This window comes from Choristoneura fumiferana, chromosome 2 (genome assembly GCF_025370935.1).
Source record: "Choristoneura fumiferana chromosome 2, NRCan_CFum_1, whole genome shotgun sequence".
NCBI classification, from domain to species: domain Eukaryota; kingdom Metazoa; phylum Arthropoda; class Insecta; order Lepidoptera; family Tortricidae; genus Choristoneura; species Choristoneura fumiferana.
The window spans coordinates 1,196,376-1,212,014 of NC_133473.1; the positions used below are offsets into that span (position 1 = coordinate 1,196,376).

The 15,639-nt window shown below is 40.7% G+C and overlaps 1 protein-coding gene across 1 annotated transcript; it reads right to left on the reverse strand.

Moving 5' to 3' along the window:
- Positions 1–8,766: 8,766 nt before the first annotated feature.
- Positions 8,767–9,804, reverse strand: LOC141445397 (uncharacterized). The gene is made up of 2 exons (XM_074111238.1): positions 9,525–9,804; positions 8,767–9,359 (listed from the first exon to the last, which is right to left on the reverse strand). Exons 1-2 carry the CDS (start codon positions 9,802–9,804, stop codon positions 8,767–8,769), a joined length of 873 nt encoding a protein of 290 aa, XP_073967339.1.
- Between the last annotated feature and the right edge of the window lie 5,835 nt (positions 9,805–15,639).

Below are 15,639 nucleotides of genomic sequence, written 5' to 3' on the forward strand. Positions count from 1 at the left end.
CGTATATGTATGTATGTATGATATTTTTATTCAAAAAATAAATAGAAAATAAAATTTGAGACGTAAACGGTGTTAACTTAAATGAGTTCCGTAGAAGAAGGGACATATGCACAAGTGAAGTCGACAACGCGTGTCTGTTCCGGCGTAAATGGTTACAAGTGCTCTTACAACTCTGAAATTCTATCTAGTTTCCATCGATTAATGGTACATAACTATATACATCGTGCTTATTAAAACTTTTTCTGTCGTGAAATCTATATAAAAACTTTTATTGCTAGATCATAATACGTTACGAATATTTTTTTCCGGTTTATATTGATTTACTATAATAAAGTTCTAAGAGGTAATATGCTACCTTTTACTCCGGAATCTAATGCAGAAGCACTTAAACCGTAAAAACATAAAAACACACTCCACTATTATTTTGTAAATAGAAGAAATAGCTAATTACGTCTCTCTGAACCATGATGACTATCCTCTGTTGGACCATTTGTAATTAAATCATTAATTTCACTTGTACTTCGTTGATTCGTTGGTCTAGTGCCAAGTTTATAATCGTCTCGAGCGACGATTCCGTTTTATTAGGAGTTAAATTCAGCCCCACAAAATTAACATACAATGTAGGGTGAATGAAGCGCCAGGAAAGACAGTTCAGAAAGTTTATTCAGGAAAACTTACAAAAACAGGTTAGGGCTTACTTTTACTTAAATAAACCTAGCTAAAGTATAGGCATACAACTGTGAGTTTATGGAATGACAGCAGAGGCCGTCTCACCCCGTACCCACTTGTTGGTTTTACTTGAGGATAGCAGAGGCCGTCTCTCAAGCTAGCCACTAGCTGAATGATGCACTCTCGTCGCGCAGCGCCTTTTATTAGTTCCGAATGCAGCCTTCGTAGGCGCTGGGTGTATCGGGCCGCCGAGCGAGATAGGTTACTGTGCGAGCGGGAAAGTATTCGAGCCCGCGCGCATGTTGTACAGATGTCTTAGTTTATGGTTCTACATTCTCCCCCTCTGGTACTCGTTGACGTCCCGTAAGAGTACCAGTACAGGAACTGGAACGAGTTGCTGTTTCTTCGGCCGTCCCCGTCGTCTAATAGGTAGGACAGGCTCTGGATTCTTATCATCTCGTTTTGTAAATCGAGTTATAGCAGATGTGTGATATTTTCCAATGGGTTTCTTAGGTTCGTTTACATTAGCAATTTCGTAGATTGAACTTCCCATTTTATTTATGATTACGTATGGACCATCTCTACGGGGGGTGCAAGCTTAGCAGAAAAAAACACTTTCTTGGCGACTTATTGGGTGAGTCTCAACCAGAACTAGGTCTCCTATTTTGTAACCAGGATCAGGTCGTCGGTTCTTGGTTTGATCTATCTCTGTTATTATCTTGCATTATTTCAGTGTTTTCTCTCGCTGTAGATAAATCTTTAGCCAGATTTTTTAACTGTGGTGTAAATTTCTGATACAAAATTCTCTGACTCAACGATATCGCTCAAATTATGTGCAATTTCAAATGGAGTCCTCATTTCTCTTCCAAATGTTAGATAAGCTGCTGTGAAGCTTGTGCTCCTATTATATGCAGAGTTCATGGCGAATCGAATTGCAGGTAAGGTTTCAGGCCATCTGTTATGCTTGTCTTTTACCATGATAGCTATTTGAGTTTTTAAGTCTCTATTTTTCCGTTCTACCACGTTTGGTTCTGGATGATATACAGGACTAAGAATATGCTGAATATCCAAACAATAGGTGAGCTGTTGCATAACTGCTGATATAAATTGTGTTCCATTGTCACTAGTTATCTTGCGTGGTAAGCCATAACGTAGAAATACTTCATTTAATAGTGTATTGCACATTGTTGTGTCGTTGCTTCGCTCAATGCAAATATTTTACCCATCGTGATGCGGTATCTTCTACAATGAATATCCATTTTTCATTTTTTTGTCCTTTAGGTAGAGGTCCAAACAAATCAATAGATAAAACCTCAAAGCGTTGATTATTAGCTGTTGATTGAAATAATCCTGCTGGTTTTTGGTTTGCTGGTTTATATCTTTGGCATTCTAAGCAACTTTTTACATATTTCAATACATCTTTTCTTAGACCCGTCCAAAAAAAGTTTTTCTCTATTCGTTTGGTAGTTCTGTCTACTCCATAGTGGCCACTTACTTGTGTATCATGAAACTGCTTAATTACATTAGTTATTTCATGGCGCGGTATCATTAGTTTTGCATTGTCATCTTCTTGATCTGGGGTGAATCGATAAAGCACTCCTTTATGGAGAAGATATCCTCTTTTAGATGTTTGAATGTAGTTTTCTGATTCTTCCTTGTGTTCTAAGGCTTCTATGATGGAATTGAGTTTTTCATCTTTTCTTTGCTCATCTCTAATATTTTGTTCTTCTCGCTTTGGAAGGTCAACTTCAACGAGACAGATTTCACATGGTTCAATATGATCCTCACATGGGGGACGAGAAAGACTGTCCGCTACTACATTAGTTCTTCCTGGAGTATATTTTATTTCAAATTCATATGGTTGTAACTGTAAAGCCCACCGGGCAAGACGTCCGGTAGGTGATTTTAAATTCAATAACCACTTCAATGGTTGATGATCAGTGATAGTTAAAAATTTGGTGCCTTCTATATAACCTCGGAACTTGGTTACTGCCCATACAATTGCTAAGGCTTCTTTTTCCGTCACTGTGTAATTACGTTCAGCTGGTGTAAGTAGCCTACTAGCATATTCAATGGGATGTTCTTTCTCTCCCTCCCCCTGCACCAAAGCTGCTCCAATAGCGTAACTGCTGGCATCCGTTTTAATAATGTATGGTAGGTTACTGTCCAGTTGCTTTAGCACAGGTGCTGTGGTTAATGCTTTCTTTAAGCTATTAAATGCTGTTTCTTGTGGTTGTGCCCATTTCCAGACTGTATTCTCTTTTTTGTTAGATTTGTTAAGGGTCTCGCAACTTCCGCAAAGTTTCTAATGAACCGGCGATACCAAGATGCAGTTTGTAAAAATGAAATCAATTGTTTCAGAGTTTTAGGTGCCGACAATTGACTGATTGATTTTATCTTATCTGGATCTGTTTTTATACCCTCGGGTGTAATTACGTGTCCCAAATATTTGATTATTGCACAAGCGAATTTGCATTTGTTTCTGTTTGCTCTCAATTTGTAGTACCTCAATCTCGTAAATATTTCTTGTAGATCTTTAAGGTGTTGTTCGAAGTTAGGTGATCGACAGATTAGATCGTCCAGATATGCAAATACTGATTCTGCTTTGAGTTCACGACAGAATTTATCCATCAGCCTTTGAAATGTGCTTGGTGCATTTCTCATACCAAAAGGGCATTCTTTTGAAACGGTATGTGCCAAATGGGGTCACGAAAGTAGATTTGTTTTGGTCATTTTCATCGATTTTGATTTGCCAATAACCTGACTGTAAATCGATTGTTGTCATATATGGCATAGCCTTGGCTTGCTGGAGCAAATCATCTATACGAGGTAATGGGTATCGATCAGGAGTTGTAATAGCATTCAACTTTCTATAGTCTATACATACTCTGATGTCTGAGTCACCTTTAGGCACTAATACTACTGGAGCTGCCCAGGGACTTTCGCACTCCTCAATTATATTATTTGCCAACATTTCACCTAATTTTTCTTTTAATTGGTTTTGTCTAATAGGTGAGAGCCTATATGGTTTTAATGCTACTGGTTTGTGATTTCCAGTTTCTATTTTATGTTCAGCAAAAGGTGTAGGATCACCTTGTTTATTGAAAATGTCATGAAACTCATTTAACAATTCATTTAGTTGATCTTTTTCAGATTTTGAAAGGTACATAGCTTCATGGGGTTGTAAAGAAATATCCATCGAATACAATTGTAAAGGATTTATTGGGATATAAGTTATACGAGGATCTTTAGGACATGTGTCTTCGATTCCACGTGGTTCACGGGGGCGGACAGGTGGAGGCGGTGCTTCCAGTCTCATCAGCTTCCATTCTTTCTCTTTAGATGACTCGTCGTTTTGAGCTGGGCTCAATCCTGGCGGTGTCAGGAATTGGCGACAACATTTTCAATTTTGATGCCCAGGCCAAAAAATCAGGCAACGATTCTCCCGTACTCGCAGTATCCTTCTCTGGTTCAATGAAATCTATTTTCTTGATTTTTGTGCTTGTAAGTTCATTTTGAATACGGAGGAACTCGTATTTTGTGTCTGGTTGATCAGCAAAATTCCACACTCTTTGACCCAGGTCTAATATAATGCCGTTAGTCTGCAGGAAATCTATGCCCAAAAGTGTTCGAGTATCTGCGTCTGGAAATACTGTAAAATTGATTGGCAGTACTCTATTCCCCATAGTGATTTCTACGGTGATTGACATTAACTCCATCCATTTGGATGATCCATCCGCTAGGTTCACTTGCGTTTCGTAACTCGTACTAATCGCTCCCGCTTCCTTCATTAATTGGTACAGTTTGTTGCCGGCAATACTTGTCCGAGCAGCTGTATCGATATGGGCGTGGCCCTTTTTGCCATCGAATACTATTTCTATGGTCGGTACTTTCGCTATATTCTGAACAGTGGGACAATATGCGTAGAATTGCACAGGTTTTGGCGGGCTATCTTTAGTTTTACAATTTGGGCAATTACTGCGGAATACGCCTGGAGTACCACACCCATAGCACGTAATGGTTGCTGCTGGCTTGGACAGCGTAGTGATAGATGATTGAGTAGCATCCGTAGTTGTGCTACTTTGCCCGTCCACTTTAGATAACTGGGCCAATCGCATTCTGCAGTGATCAATGATTGTGTCCTTTACGTTTGCAAAATAGACATTTGATACCGGGTTTTTTCTTCGAAAAAGGTGCTTCAGTTTCTCTCGATGTTGACGGTTGGGGTTTTTCATTTTTTCCAGCGATTCGAGATGACGTGCCTTATCTATCATGTCGGCAAAGCTTTGATGTCTGATCTAGCTATTTTCTTTTTGACCTCCATTTTTAATAAGCCGTACACAAAGTCTATTTGTTCCTCTTCCTTATGACGCTTAGTCGGCAACATCCCGAGTAATGCCCTTTTTCTGCACAAAAAGCTATCAATTGGTTCACAATCACCTTGTTGATCTTCGAACAACCGTAGGTATACTTCATACGGTTGAAGTTTTTGGAGCAAATGCCGAACGTATTGGCTTAATGCAGCTGGCCAGGTTTTAATTTCTGTGCGAATTCCCGTCCACCATGTACTCGCAATATCTTTTAATAACAACGGCAGACCTGCTATTGCGTCTTCATCGATATACCCTCAATTTGTTTATAAATTGATATACCCGTAATAAATTCATCTACTTTGTTATAGTCGCGTTCACCGTTGTAATTAAGTGTACAACGGGTAAAATTTTTGTTTGTTTGTCGAATGTGAGGAAAATCGACTTAGTAGCTCCTCAAACTGTTCAGGAGTAAATTGAATCGCCATCTGATGTGTTTCTTCTTGGCTATCTTCTTGCTTAAGTTCTTTTATTTACGTCTAGTCATTTACGTTATTTACGTTGGGCGCCAGATTGTAGGGTGAATGAAGCGCCAGGAAGACAGTTCAGAAAGTTTATTCAGGAAAACTTACAAAACAGGTTTAGGGCTTACTTTTACTTAAATAACCTAGCTAAAGTATAGGCATACAACTGTGAGTTTATGGAATGGACAGCAGAGGCCGTCTCACCCCGTACCCACTTGTTGGTTTTACTTGAGGATAGCAGAGGCCGTCTCTCAAGCTAGACCACTAGCTGAATGATTGCACTCTCGTCCGCGCAGCGCCTTTTATTAGTTCCGAATGCAGCCTTCGTAGGCGCTCGGGTGTATCGGGCCGCCGAGCGAGATAGGTTAGTGTGCGAGCGGGAAAGTATTCGAGCCCGCGCGCATGTTGTACAGATGTCTTAGTTTATGGTTCTACACAATTATAAAGAAACCCACACCAAAGAAAACGTGCCAAAATAACATAAAGTAATAAAGCGTGTCATCTCCCGCGAAGACCGGTGACGACTGACGATAGAACCCCGCACGCGCCACTCCGCGGGGCGAGGCGACCGGCGTGTAAAGTTCTATCGAGATGTATACTTTCTACGTCGAGTTCATATCACATGGAACTTTTTTAGGGGTTCAAATCTCAAAAAGTACTTGGATTTGAGAAATAATTTATATACAGAAATGAAGCTGGAGAATAGCTTAATAAAACAAAACAATAAAATCAATTTAGTCATTTATTATCATACAACCTTTTTCGTCGCATGGGACGAATTATGATCCCGCATTACAAATTTAGAAAATTTTCTGATGCCGTAAACTGTAAATCATTAAAAGATTTAAATTGAAACGCCCCAAAGTTATGCAAAATTTCTAACACAAGCTAATTGGAGCGCCTTTCTATAACTATTTCACACAGTAAAATCGGATTTAAAATGGTTTTACGCTCAAAAGACATCGGTATCCAAAGTACTTAGTAGACTATGAACTAGTCCATTTAAAAGCGCGACTCATTGTCAGACATTAAAAGCACTACTATATCCACTAAATTCACATGATTTATTTCCTATAAAAAACTAACCAAGTGTGAGCCATGCACAGATAGGGTTCCGAGCTAACTGTGGCAATATATACCTACAATACTAGCTGTTGCTGCGACTCCGTCCGCGTCGAATTTGTTTATCGCTATCCCCTGGGAACTACGCTATTTTCCGGATAAAACCTATACCGGGTGTGGCCTGTAATATGAGCAAATAATTAAAACACAGATCATACTCAACATTAGTTCAGCTACTTTCAAAAATAATATTTTCACCTCACTAGCTCGAAAAAGCTGTCTTTATCCTTCGAAATCTGAGTGGAAAGTCGCTTTTTTATCCTCTTGGCTGGAAAGAGTTTTTGAAATTCGAACGTTATCGTGAACGGGTGCCGCCTGAAAATACATATCAACCACTTACTTTCGCAACCTCGTATCTGGCCACAATATTGCTTTAGAATCATCTTACGATAGTGTTGATTTGTTGTATACATTTCGGGTAGATACGAGGTTGAGGAAGTAAGCGTTGAATATTGACGTGTTCACAAAGAAAGTTCTTCATACATTGTTGAATTAATATTTAAATCTGTTAATTATTCTGTTATTTTTATTCTTATTACTAAACATTTATTTAGTAATAATATAGCTCATTTCAGATTACTGAAATGATTCTAAATGCGTCTATAATTACAAAAATAAATACAGAACAAACAAGAAGAAAATAGGATATCAAATGATGAAAAGGGATTGGGAAACACACCCGAGAAAAAAAGCACAATGACACGTTCTAAAACGTGGTTGTCATTATATTTATGAATATAAATGCGTCGTCAGTGTTTTCATTCTTGTTATTAGATATTGTATTGTTGTTATTTATTGCTACCAAAAAAATAGATAACATTTATTTACATTTTGTTCTATTACATAAGTTTTTTCGTCTTTATTCACAAAAATAACGACAAATAGGTAGATAGATATGTGGTCAAATTCAGAACGCACCTACCGGAGGGAAAAGGTCACACTGTATTACCAATTCTAGTACCTAATAATTATTTTTAATTTTAAGTAGTTTAGCTTCTTGCATAATTAAATGTAAAAATTACTGGCTAACTCACTTATCAACTTCCAACCCAAACCCTGCGGATCTAGAAAGCTGAACTTATACCTACTTGGACTTCGAAATTCCCTCTTTATGGAGACAAGAACGTGGATGTATTTTATATTACCATGGGATGAGAATTCTGCGATTTAGAAGAAGCCATTCATTGTATGAAAAAGGGAAAATCTAAAGACTCCATTATTTTTAAAAGTCGCTGAACTGATGTTGTTCAGTTTGACGAGTACGATCTATGTTTTATTTTTTTGCTCGTATTACCGGCCACACTCGGTATGATTCCCCGGGACTCTAACTATCTTTATACCGAATTTCATCTAAATCGGTTTAGCGGTTAAGTTGAATAAACTAATACATATTATTTAAATTTTACGGCAAACATAACAATAGTTAAAGCATTACAAAGAAAATTTGACTAATAGTATCTTTAACTACTGATCAAACAACGGGCACTAAGACGTGAAAAGGTAACAAATAAACAGACTTACAAACTTTCGCATTTATAATATTGGTGTGATTTATAAAATCTTTGGTCGCAATATTGTACGATTAATATTGGTCTCGAAATACAGTAAACGAACCCGAGCGGGGGGCGAGACACAGGCGGAGAGGGGAGGGGATAGAGCGCGCATATAAATATGGCGGCCGCGCGAACTTGCTGAGCTTCTCCCGCCGTCGTCTTGGGATCCCTTGGTAGGTAACACGACGATCTTCTTGGTCGGTCGCCGAGCACGTGTACTACTCCATCTTTTCCTGGGAAGGTTCTCGTCACTCGTCCTCGCGGCCATGTGTTGCGAGGGAGGTTCGAGTCGCAGATGACCACGTCTCCGATGGCTGGGCTGACTCCACTGCTGAAGGGCTCCCGCCCGCCGGTGCTGGAGTAAGGGTAAGTACTCGCGTACCCAGCGCAGCCAGAATGTATCGGCGAGTAGCTGAGCGCGCCGCCAGTGTTGGCGCGCGCTGCTATCGTGCTCGCTGAAGGTGCCGGGAGCGGCCGAGTGGCAGTCTGGCCCCAGCAGTATGTGATTGGGAGTCAGCGCTGGTGGGTCATCGGGTTCCACTGCCACGTGGGTCAGAGGGCGGGAATTTACTGTCGCCTCGACCTCAGCTAGCAGCGTGAGCAGGGGAAGCGCCAGCTGATGCGGCGCACGGCGGCCGCCTCTTGTAACGCTTCGGTAATGCGGCGTGCGGCGGCAGCTTCTTGTAGTGCTTCAGTTAATTCGCGGTCGGAACTTTTGAAGGCAGTGGCGTTGTCACTCCACAATTCGGTGGGGCACCCGCGTAGAGCGATGAAGCGGCGGAGGGCGTTGATTGCGGAGTCGGTACTGAGCGAGACCGCTACCTCTAGGTGTACGGCCCTCGAAGTCATGCAGGTGAAGAGGGCAACGTGTCTTTTTTCTCGGTGGCGGCCTACGGTGACTTCCAGGGGCCCGAAATAATCTAAGCCTGTGTAGGTGAAGGGCCTTGCGTGGTGGGCGAGGCGCGCCGCAGGTAAGTCGCCGGTTGCTGGGGCCGCGGGTTTTGCCTTTTTTATTCGGCATATTGCGCAGAGGGCGATCGCCTCCTTCAACGGCGTTCGTATTTTCGTGATGTGGACCCGCTGTCGTAACTCGTTGACGACGATTTCGGTGTCGCCGTAATGCAGTTTTTCGTGCACGTGGGAAATATATAGTTTCGTATATGGATGTTTTCCATCTAGTACTGCCGGACGCATCGTTTTTTGTAACACGTCGTTTGCCTCCGTGATACGACCTCGCAGTCGTATCGTACTGCACTCGGGCGAGTCGGTCGTCTTTGTCTGTCGCGCGGTCGACAGCACGCGCTCTCTCTCTCTCTCGCGTAGTTATCTGCCTGCGACGCGCGCACCCATAGCGACTCGGCCGCGGCCGAGGTAGTGCGCGTTTAACACGACGAATTTTCTTTGGTTTTTAGGTGCAGCGGCTGGCTTGACGGACTGGCGGGCGCGGGTGTCGCGTTCGTTCCAGGCTCCGTCTTGCTCGCAGTTAGCGCGCGTCCTCTTTCTACGCGCTGCCGCGACTGTTTCTGGGCCAGCTGGCGTGGGGTCGTCGCCCTTGCGGCGGCAGAGGGCGATGAACTGTAGCGCGCGTGCCGTAGCTCGTAGCAGGCGCGTCCACTTCGAAAACATCTCTATTTGAGGTAAATGAGCGTGTTCTTGTTCTTGCCGCATTTGTATGGTGTGGCAACTTTGTTTCTCCTCGCCTGTCGCGGGGATCGCGACTTTATGTTCCGCGGGCCACGTCGCTTCAGGCTGGTAGAGGAAGCGCGGCCCGAGGAACCAGCGGTGTTGCTCGTTAAAGTCGGCGGGGGTGGCTCTTGTAGCATCGTCGACGACGTTGTCGGCCGATGGTAGCCACCGACACTCGTCTTTCTTTGTCGCGTCTTCGATCTCTGCAAGGCGGTGCGCTACGAATGTTTTGTAGGTGCTGGGCTCGGCGCGTATTCATGCGAGCACCGTGCGCGAGTCGCTTCAATAGATTCGATGCGCTATTGTGTAATCGTGTTCGTCGCCTACTGACTTCGCTAATCGCACGCCCAGGACGGCGGCTTAGAGCTCGAGTTGGAGCACGGAGATAGGTTTGGTGGGCGTGACCCGGCTCTTCGCGGCGGCTAGGGCGATCTGGATGCTGCCATCGGCTCTTGTTATTCGCCAGTACACAGCGGCGGCGTAGGCTTCCTCGCTAGCGTCTACGAAGGTGTGTTGTTCGTAGCGCTCGGTGGCCATTTTATCGTAGCACCGCGGTATGTCCATGTTTCGTAGGCTGTGTTGCTGCCGAAGCCACTCGCTCCATCTCTCATGCAGCTCTTCTGGTATAGCGTCGTCCCAGTTTGTGTTGTAGCGCCACGTGTTTTGCATAATTCTTTTTGCTGGCGTGGTGATTGGCGAGATGAGGCCCAGCGGGTCGAAGGTTGACATAATGATGCTGAGTGCTTCTCTTTTCGTGGGCGGGCGGCGATCGTCTAGCACCTCGGGCGGAGCTCTTTTAGTGTTAAGGCGGAAACGGATGCAGTCCTTTTTCGTGTCCCACAGCAGGCCGAGCGTTTTCTCCATCTCGCTCCCGCCGATGGGGACTGTCGTTCCCTCTCGCTCTGCGCACTCGATGACTGTGTTTATTGCATGTCGCTCGTTTGTACCATCCACGCAGTTGAAAGCTTGTTTGTGTACATGGTCGACATCTTTTATTGTGCGAGTTGCTTCGTTTATTGTGGCGAAGCTTTGTAGATAGTCGTCCATGTAGTGGTTCTTTTCTATGGCGCGCGCAGCTTCCGGGATTGCGCCGCGTGTTCTTGTGCATTTCTGTTCTTTATATACAGCACGGTGCATGGTGATGACGACGCGCCGAATATGACGGATGTCATGCGGTACAGTCACGTCTAAAAATATGTATACAAAAACAAGGTTGCATAAATATGTAGTCATACATTGTATCAAAACTATTTATCTATTACTGACACCAAAAAATTGTATTCATTAAACTTTTTCAGTATTATGTAATTTCGTAACGTTCGTAAAGGCTGAAATATTCACGATGAGAACCACAAGATATTAATGTCACTATGCCATACAGTAATAAAAACAAAAAAAAAAACAAATTATGATTTGGCTCAAAAAAATACATGTAACCTAAATTTTCACCCTTTTACCACCAACCCCTTTTTTAATAGCGATATTAGATATTACTTTAATATTTTTCAACCCTTGGTGGTCGATAACTGATCAATTATCACTCGATCCCAGTAGGGTTGAGAACGAAGCCGGTCTCCTGTCTTTCTCAACAAGCTTTCTCTCACTCCCAAAAGCGTATGTACTAAGTATTACGTTAATAAAATCCTAACATTAAAAGTTTAGCTAAAAGTTAACACGACATTCATTGTCTGTTAGGAAGGCGGTCAAAAATGTTTGTGACCAAACCCCTTCGAAACGGCTTGACCGATTTTTACGAACTTTTTTGTGTATATTTGGTAGGTCTAAGAGTAGAATGTAAGCTATTTTTCATACTTTTACGCGGACGGAATCGCGGGTACAGCTAATAGTAAGTATATAAATTTTAAGCATTTATTAAACTTTTACACCTAGCGAAAAACTCTATTTTTACTTTTTGAAATAATACAAGTGAAACCGACTCTTGGTCGTAGACATGTTGTGATTTTATGTGAATACATTTAGAACCCGTGGTAATAAAAGTACTTAGTATGTGTGTTGAAGGATCCAGATTCACACCAAATTCCAATCCCTCTAATACCGTCTGTTTATATAGAAGATAAAAAGGGCACTTGAGGACAAACAGACGCGGTCTTAAATATCTAAATAGGTATGCTTGGCATTGTATCAACAATTATAAAAATACATACTTAATCAACTTTAGTTCTTTATTTTACATAAATCAATAACACTGAAGTCCAGCAGTATTACAAGCTAATGAACTTAAGGAACCTAACGCACTGCACAACTATTGAAAACTGTAGAAGGAAATAAACCTTCCTTCGTATCGGTGTAGTAAATTGTGAGCTAGTTAAGGAGTTTAAGGAAATTCATAGGATCTAGGATAAAAAGACAGGTATCATCTGTTCAACTCGGAGGCTCTGAATAGAATGGCTTCTTGACGTAAATCGAACAGGTGTGGAATTTAGAAAAGTAATTTGAATTAAAATGTCATTTTTTTAGAATGTGTGCTAAACCAGACACTCTAAAGAGTTAGGAAGAAACGAGTTGAATCACACCTCTTTACAACCTATAGCGTCTTTAGAACAGAGGAACCGTAAATGACTTACGAGTAGCAGAAGGCCGAAAGTCATCATTGTCCTTATGTTCTTTCCTTAGGATTCCAAATGTGTGAGGATGAGTAAGGTGGATTAGTTATTTATTATTAAATAGGTCGATTAGCAATAGTAGATTGTACAATGAGTATGTACATAAAACGCCCTTTTCACTTCGATTGCGTGTAAATTATTAGCAATAGTTGAAACAAATGTTAATTTAATGAGTACTTTTTATTTTTCGTGCATTGCGATACATACTAAAATTTTGTAACTAAATTAATATATTATCTAATTTAGTTAATTTATAAATATAAAACACGAGTTATAAAAAAAATACTTTATTTCGTAAACTTTTTGTTCCTAGCTATTTACACCTGACTGCTTAGATCTTAGACGAAGATTTTATTTTATGCACTAAACAAACTGTAATAAACTGCAAACATTGTTACCACCAAAATATCATCAATTATTATATCTGGAGAAAAGTATCAGATATTACAGCCTAGCTTTTCGTTATTCCAGGCATTCACGGTTTACCTGCTACCTGCCTGTACGTGTGGGATAACATTAATTTCATCAGAATTTCGAACGTGTAAAACATAACGCAGTAAATCATGTTCATGCCCCATCATGCTCAAGTTGGTACAAAATAGCTGTCATGAAATTGTATTAGAAAAAAAAGATTTTTTTCCGTATCCATATCCGTTACCAAAAACTTATTTTCACTGGAAATTTAGCATGCCTGAAATTATTTAACAACCTTTTATTTAACAGCAACATTTAGATTTGTGCGATTTAGTCGAAATTCACCTATTTCTAGTGATCGAATGGGTATGAAATTTGGTACGGACTTGTAGTTTTTTTTACCCAGTTTAATTAAAATCTCTTATATGTGTCGACATGATCTAGTAAACGAATGGAATTGTTTGGTTATGATATGAGGATGAATGCTATAGGTACCTTCTGGTCACGTTACTGTACCTACTCTCTTTATTTCAATTCAATGGTGTATTTACCTTTAATCTTCTAGTAATCCAAACAATACACTGTTTGTGCTCTTCAGTTAAACTAAAACGACACTTATTTTTGGAGGTAAGAACCTGAAGAGCAGGAACGTGTTTCTCAACAATAACAAAGAAAGGTTTAGGTAAGGTGCGCCGGGCGATTGTTTAATAATAATCTGATGATGAAATTTGGTGGTTTATTGAATTTAGTGTGAAGCAAGTTAAGACTGCTGGCACGTGGAGAGGTTTATGAAAGATTTATAGGGCTTTTGTTTTATAGGCAGTGATAATCACTTGCCACCACCAGGTGGACCGAAGACATCGTGAGAGTTGCGGGAAGCCGGTGGATGCAAGTGGCGAGTTGTCGTTCATTGTGGCGTTCTAAGGGGGAGACCTTTGTTCAGCAGTGGACGTCTTCCGACTCATGATGATGATGAATCACTTGCCACCAGGAGATCCACTTGTTTCCACCTTTCATTAAATAAACCGGCCAAGAGCGTGTTGGACACGCCCGAATCAGGGTTCCGTACGGTAGCCATTACGAAATATTTAAGTAATATTTTTCTAAGGATTTCGTGTTTTATACGGAATCTTTCATGTTTAGGTATTATTTGTACCTTAGGCTGCTATTTACTCTTCAACTTCTAATAATTCTCAAGCAAACTTAGCCGTTATAGTTTTCCACCCACTGGTTTACATTTTTGACCGGGGCGGGGACGCTCGATTTTAATGAAAATTTGCACTTTAAAGTTGAATATTTCGCAAACAAATCACTGAATCGAAAAATCGTCTTAGCAAACCCCTAATGGCTTTATAAAAAAACCTATCCAACGATATCCCACACTATAGGGTTGGATGATTAAAAAAAAACACCCCCACTTTACGTCTATGGGAGGTAGCCTAAAAAAAAATATTTTTGAATTTTTAACTGTACCGTTTTGTCGGCATAGTTTACTTATATATCCGTGCAAAATTACAGCTTTCTAGCATTGATAGTCTCTGAGCAAAGCCGCGGACGAACAGACAGACAGACAGACAGACATGGCGAAACTATAAGGGTTTATTTTATTTGCCATTTTAGCTCCGGAACCCTAAAAAGTACTTTGCTTGCAAAAAATAAACTTGCATTGGAACTGGTGGCGAATCTCCGCTCGAGTAATTTTGTGAAAACAAACGTGTGTTAAATCACTTTGTGCGAAACCAACAGTATTCGTTCTGACAGCGTGAAACATTGCTTCCGTGTTATACATGGAACTTTATGTCACACAGATATGTGTTGACATTAAAGCATTATGCCTAAAACCGATTCTTGATAAAGCATTATAATAATATCTCTAAATTTGATCAAGCGATAATAATAATAATAATAATCTTTATTCAATAAGACAAAATTGCACAAGAGAGAATGAACAATTACAAAGAAAAGACAACTTAGGTTAAACATAGCACAATTAAATAAGTTGAATCCTGACTCACAAACTAGGCAAGGCCCGTATCTTGCAAGTCAGTGTTCGTCACGTAATGATTACTTAAGTATAAATACATATATATCTGTTATTTTTTGACAAGAAATTGGATTTGTATACATAATGTGTAGGAAGCTTTTTGATTGCCAATACCGTGCCAAAATCAATCAAAATAAATAAAGTCTGAATCAAGTGTGCGAAAATTTAATTGAAACCTTAATTACGTGACTATTTTAATCCGTTAATTAAACACCCCCGAGCCGAGTCGTTAATGAGGGCTATCGCGTATGAATTCGCCACTAGAGGCGCTAGTGTAGCGTGAGGTCTACGAAATGTCAAATCTCATAGTTTTTTGAGTGAGCTACGCGAGTTTATTTATAATTAGAATAATTTTGTGAATATTTTGCAATATCTGAAATTGATTATGGCAAATATGCGTTCCGGGGCAATGAATGTCTGTGTTTTGAGACAGTTTTGTTCTTTCGGAAACCTTTGTCCTCCCTTTTTTCCGAACAAAACGGGGACTATGCAACACTGTGGCATGCTCGATATTTTTATGGTACGGTTTTAAGGTGTGTTAAATATGATTTTAATCTAAACTTTGTTTTCACGCCTGTAATAACAGACTTTGAAAGCCATACTTAAAAACCTCACGCAACAGTGCGCCATCTAGTGAGACAAAAAACGATAGCCCTCATTCAATGTTGTTCAAAGAATTTCATTATGTGCTGC

Excerpts from the sequence above, each read along its gene's own strand:
- LOC141445397 (XM_074111238.1), bottom strand. The coding sequence starts at position 9,804 with ATGTTTTCGAAGTGGACGCGCCTGCTACGAGCTACGGCACGCGCGCTA. Across the intron at positions 9,360-9,524 it reads CCGCGGCCGAGTCGCTATGG|TACTAGATGGAAAACATCCA; the intron begins GTGCGCGCGTCG and ends TGCGTCCGGCAG.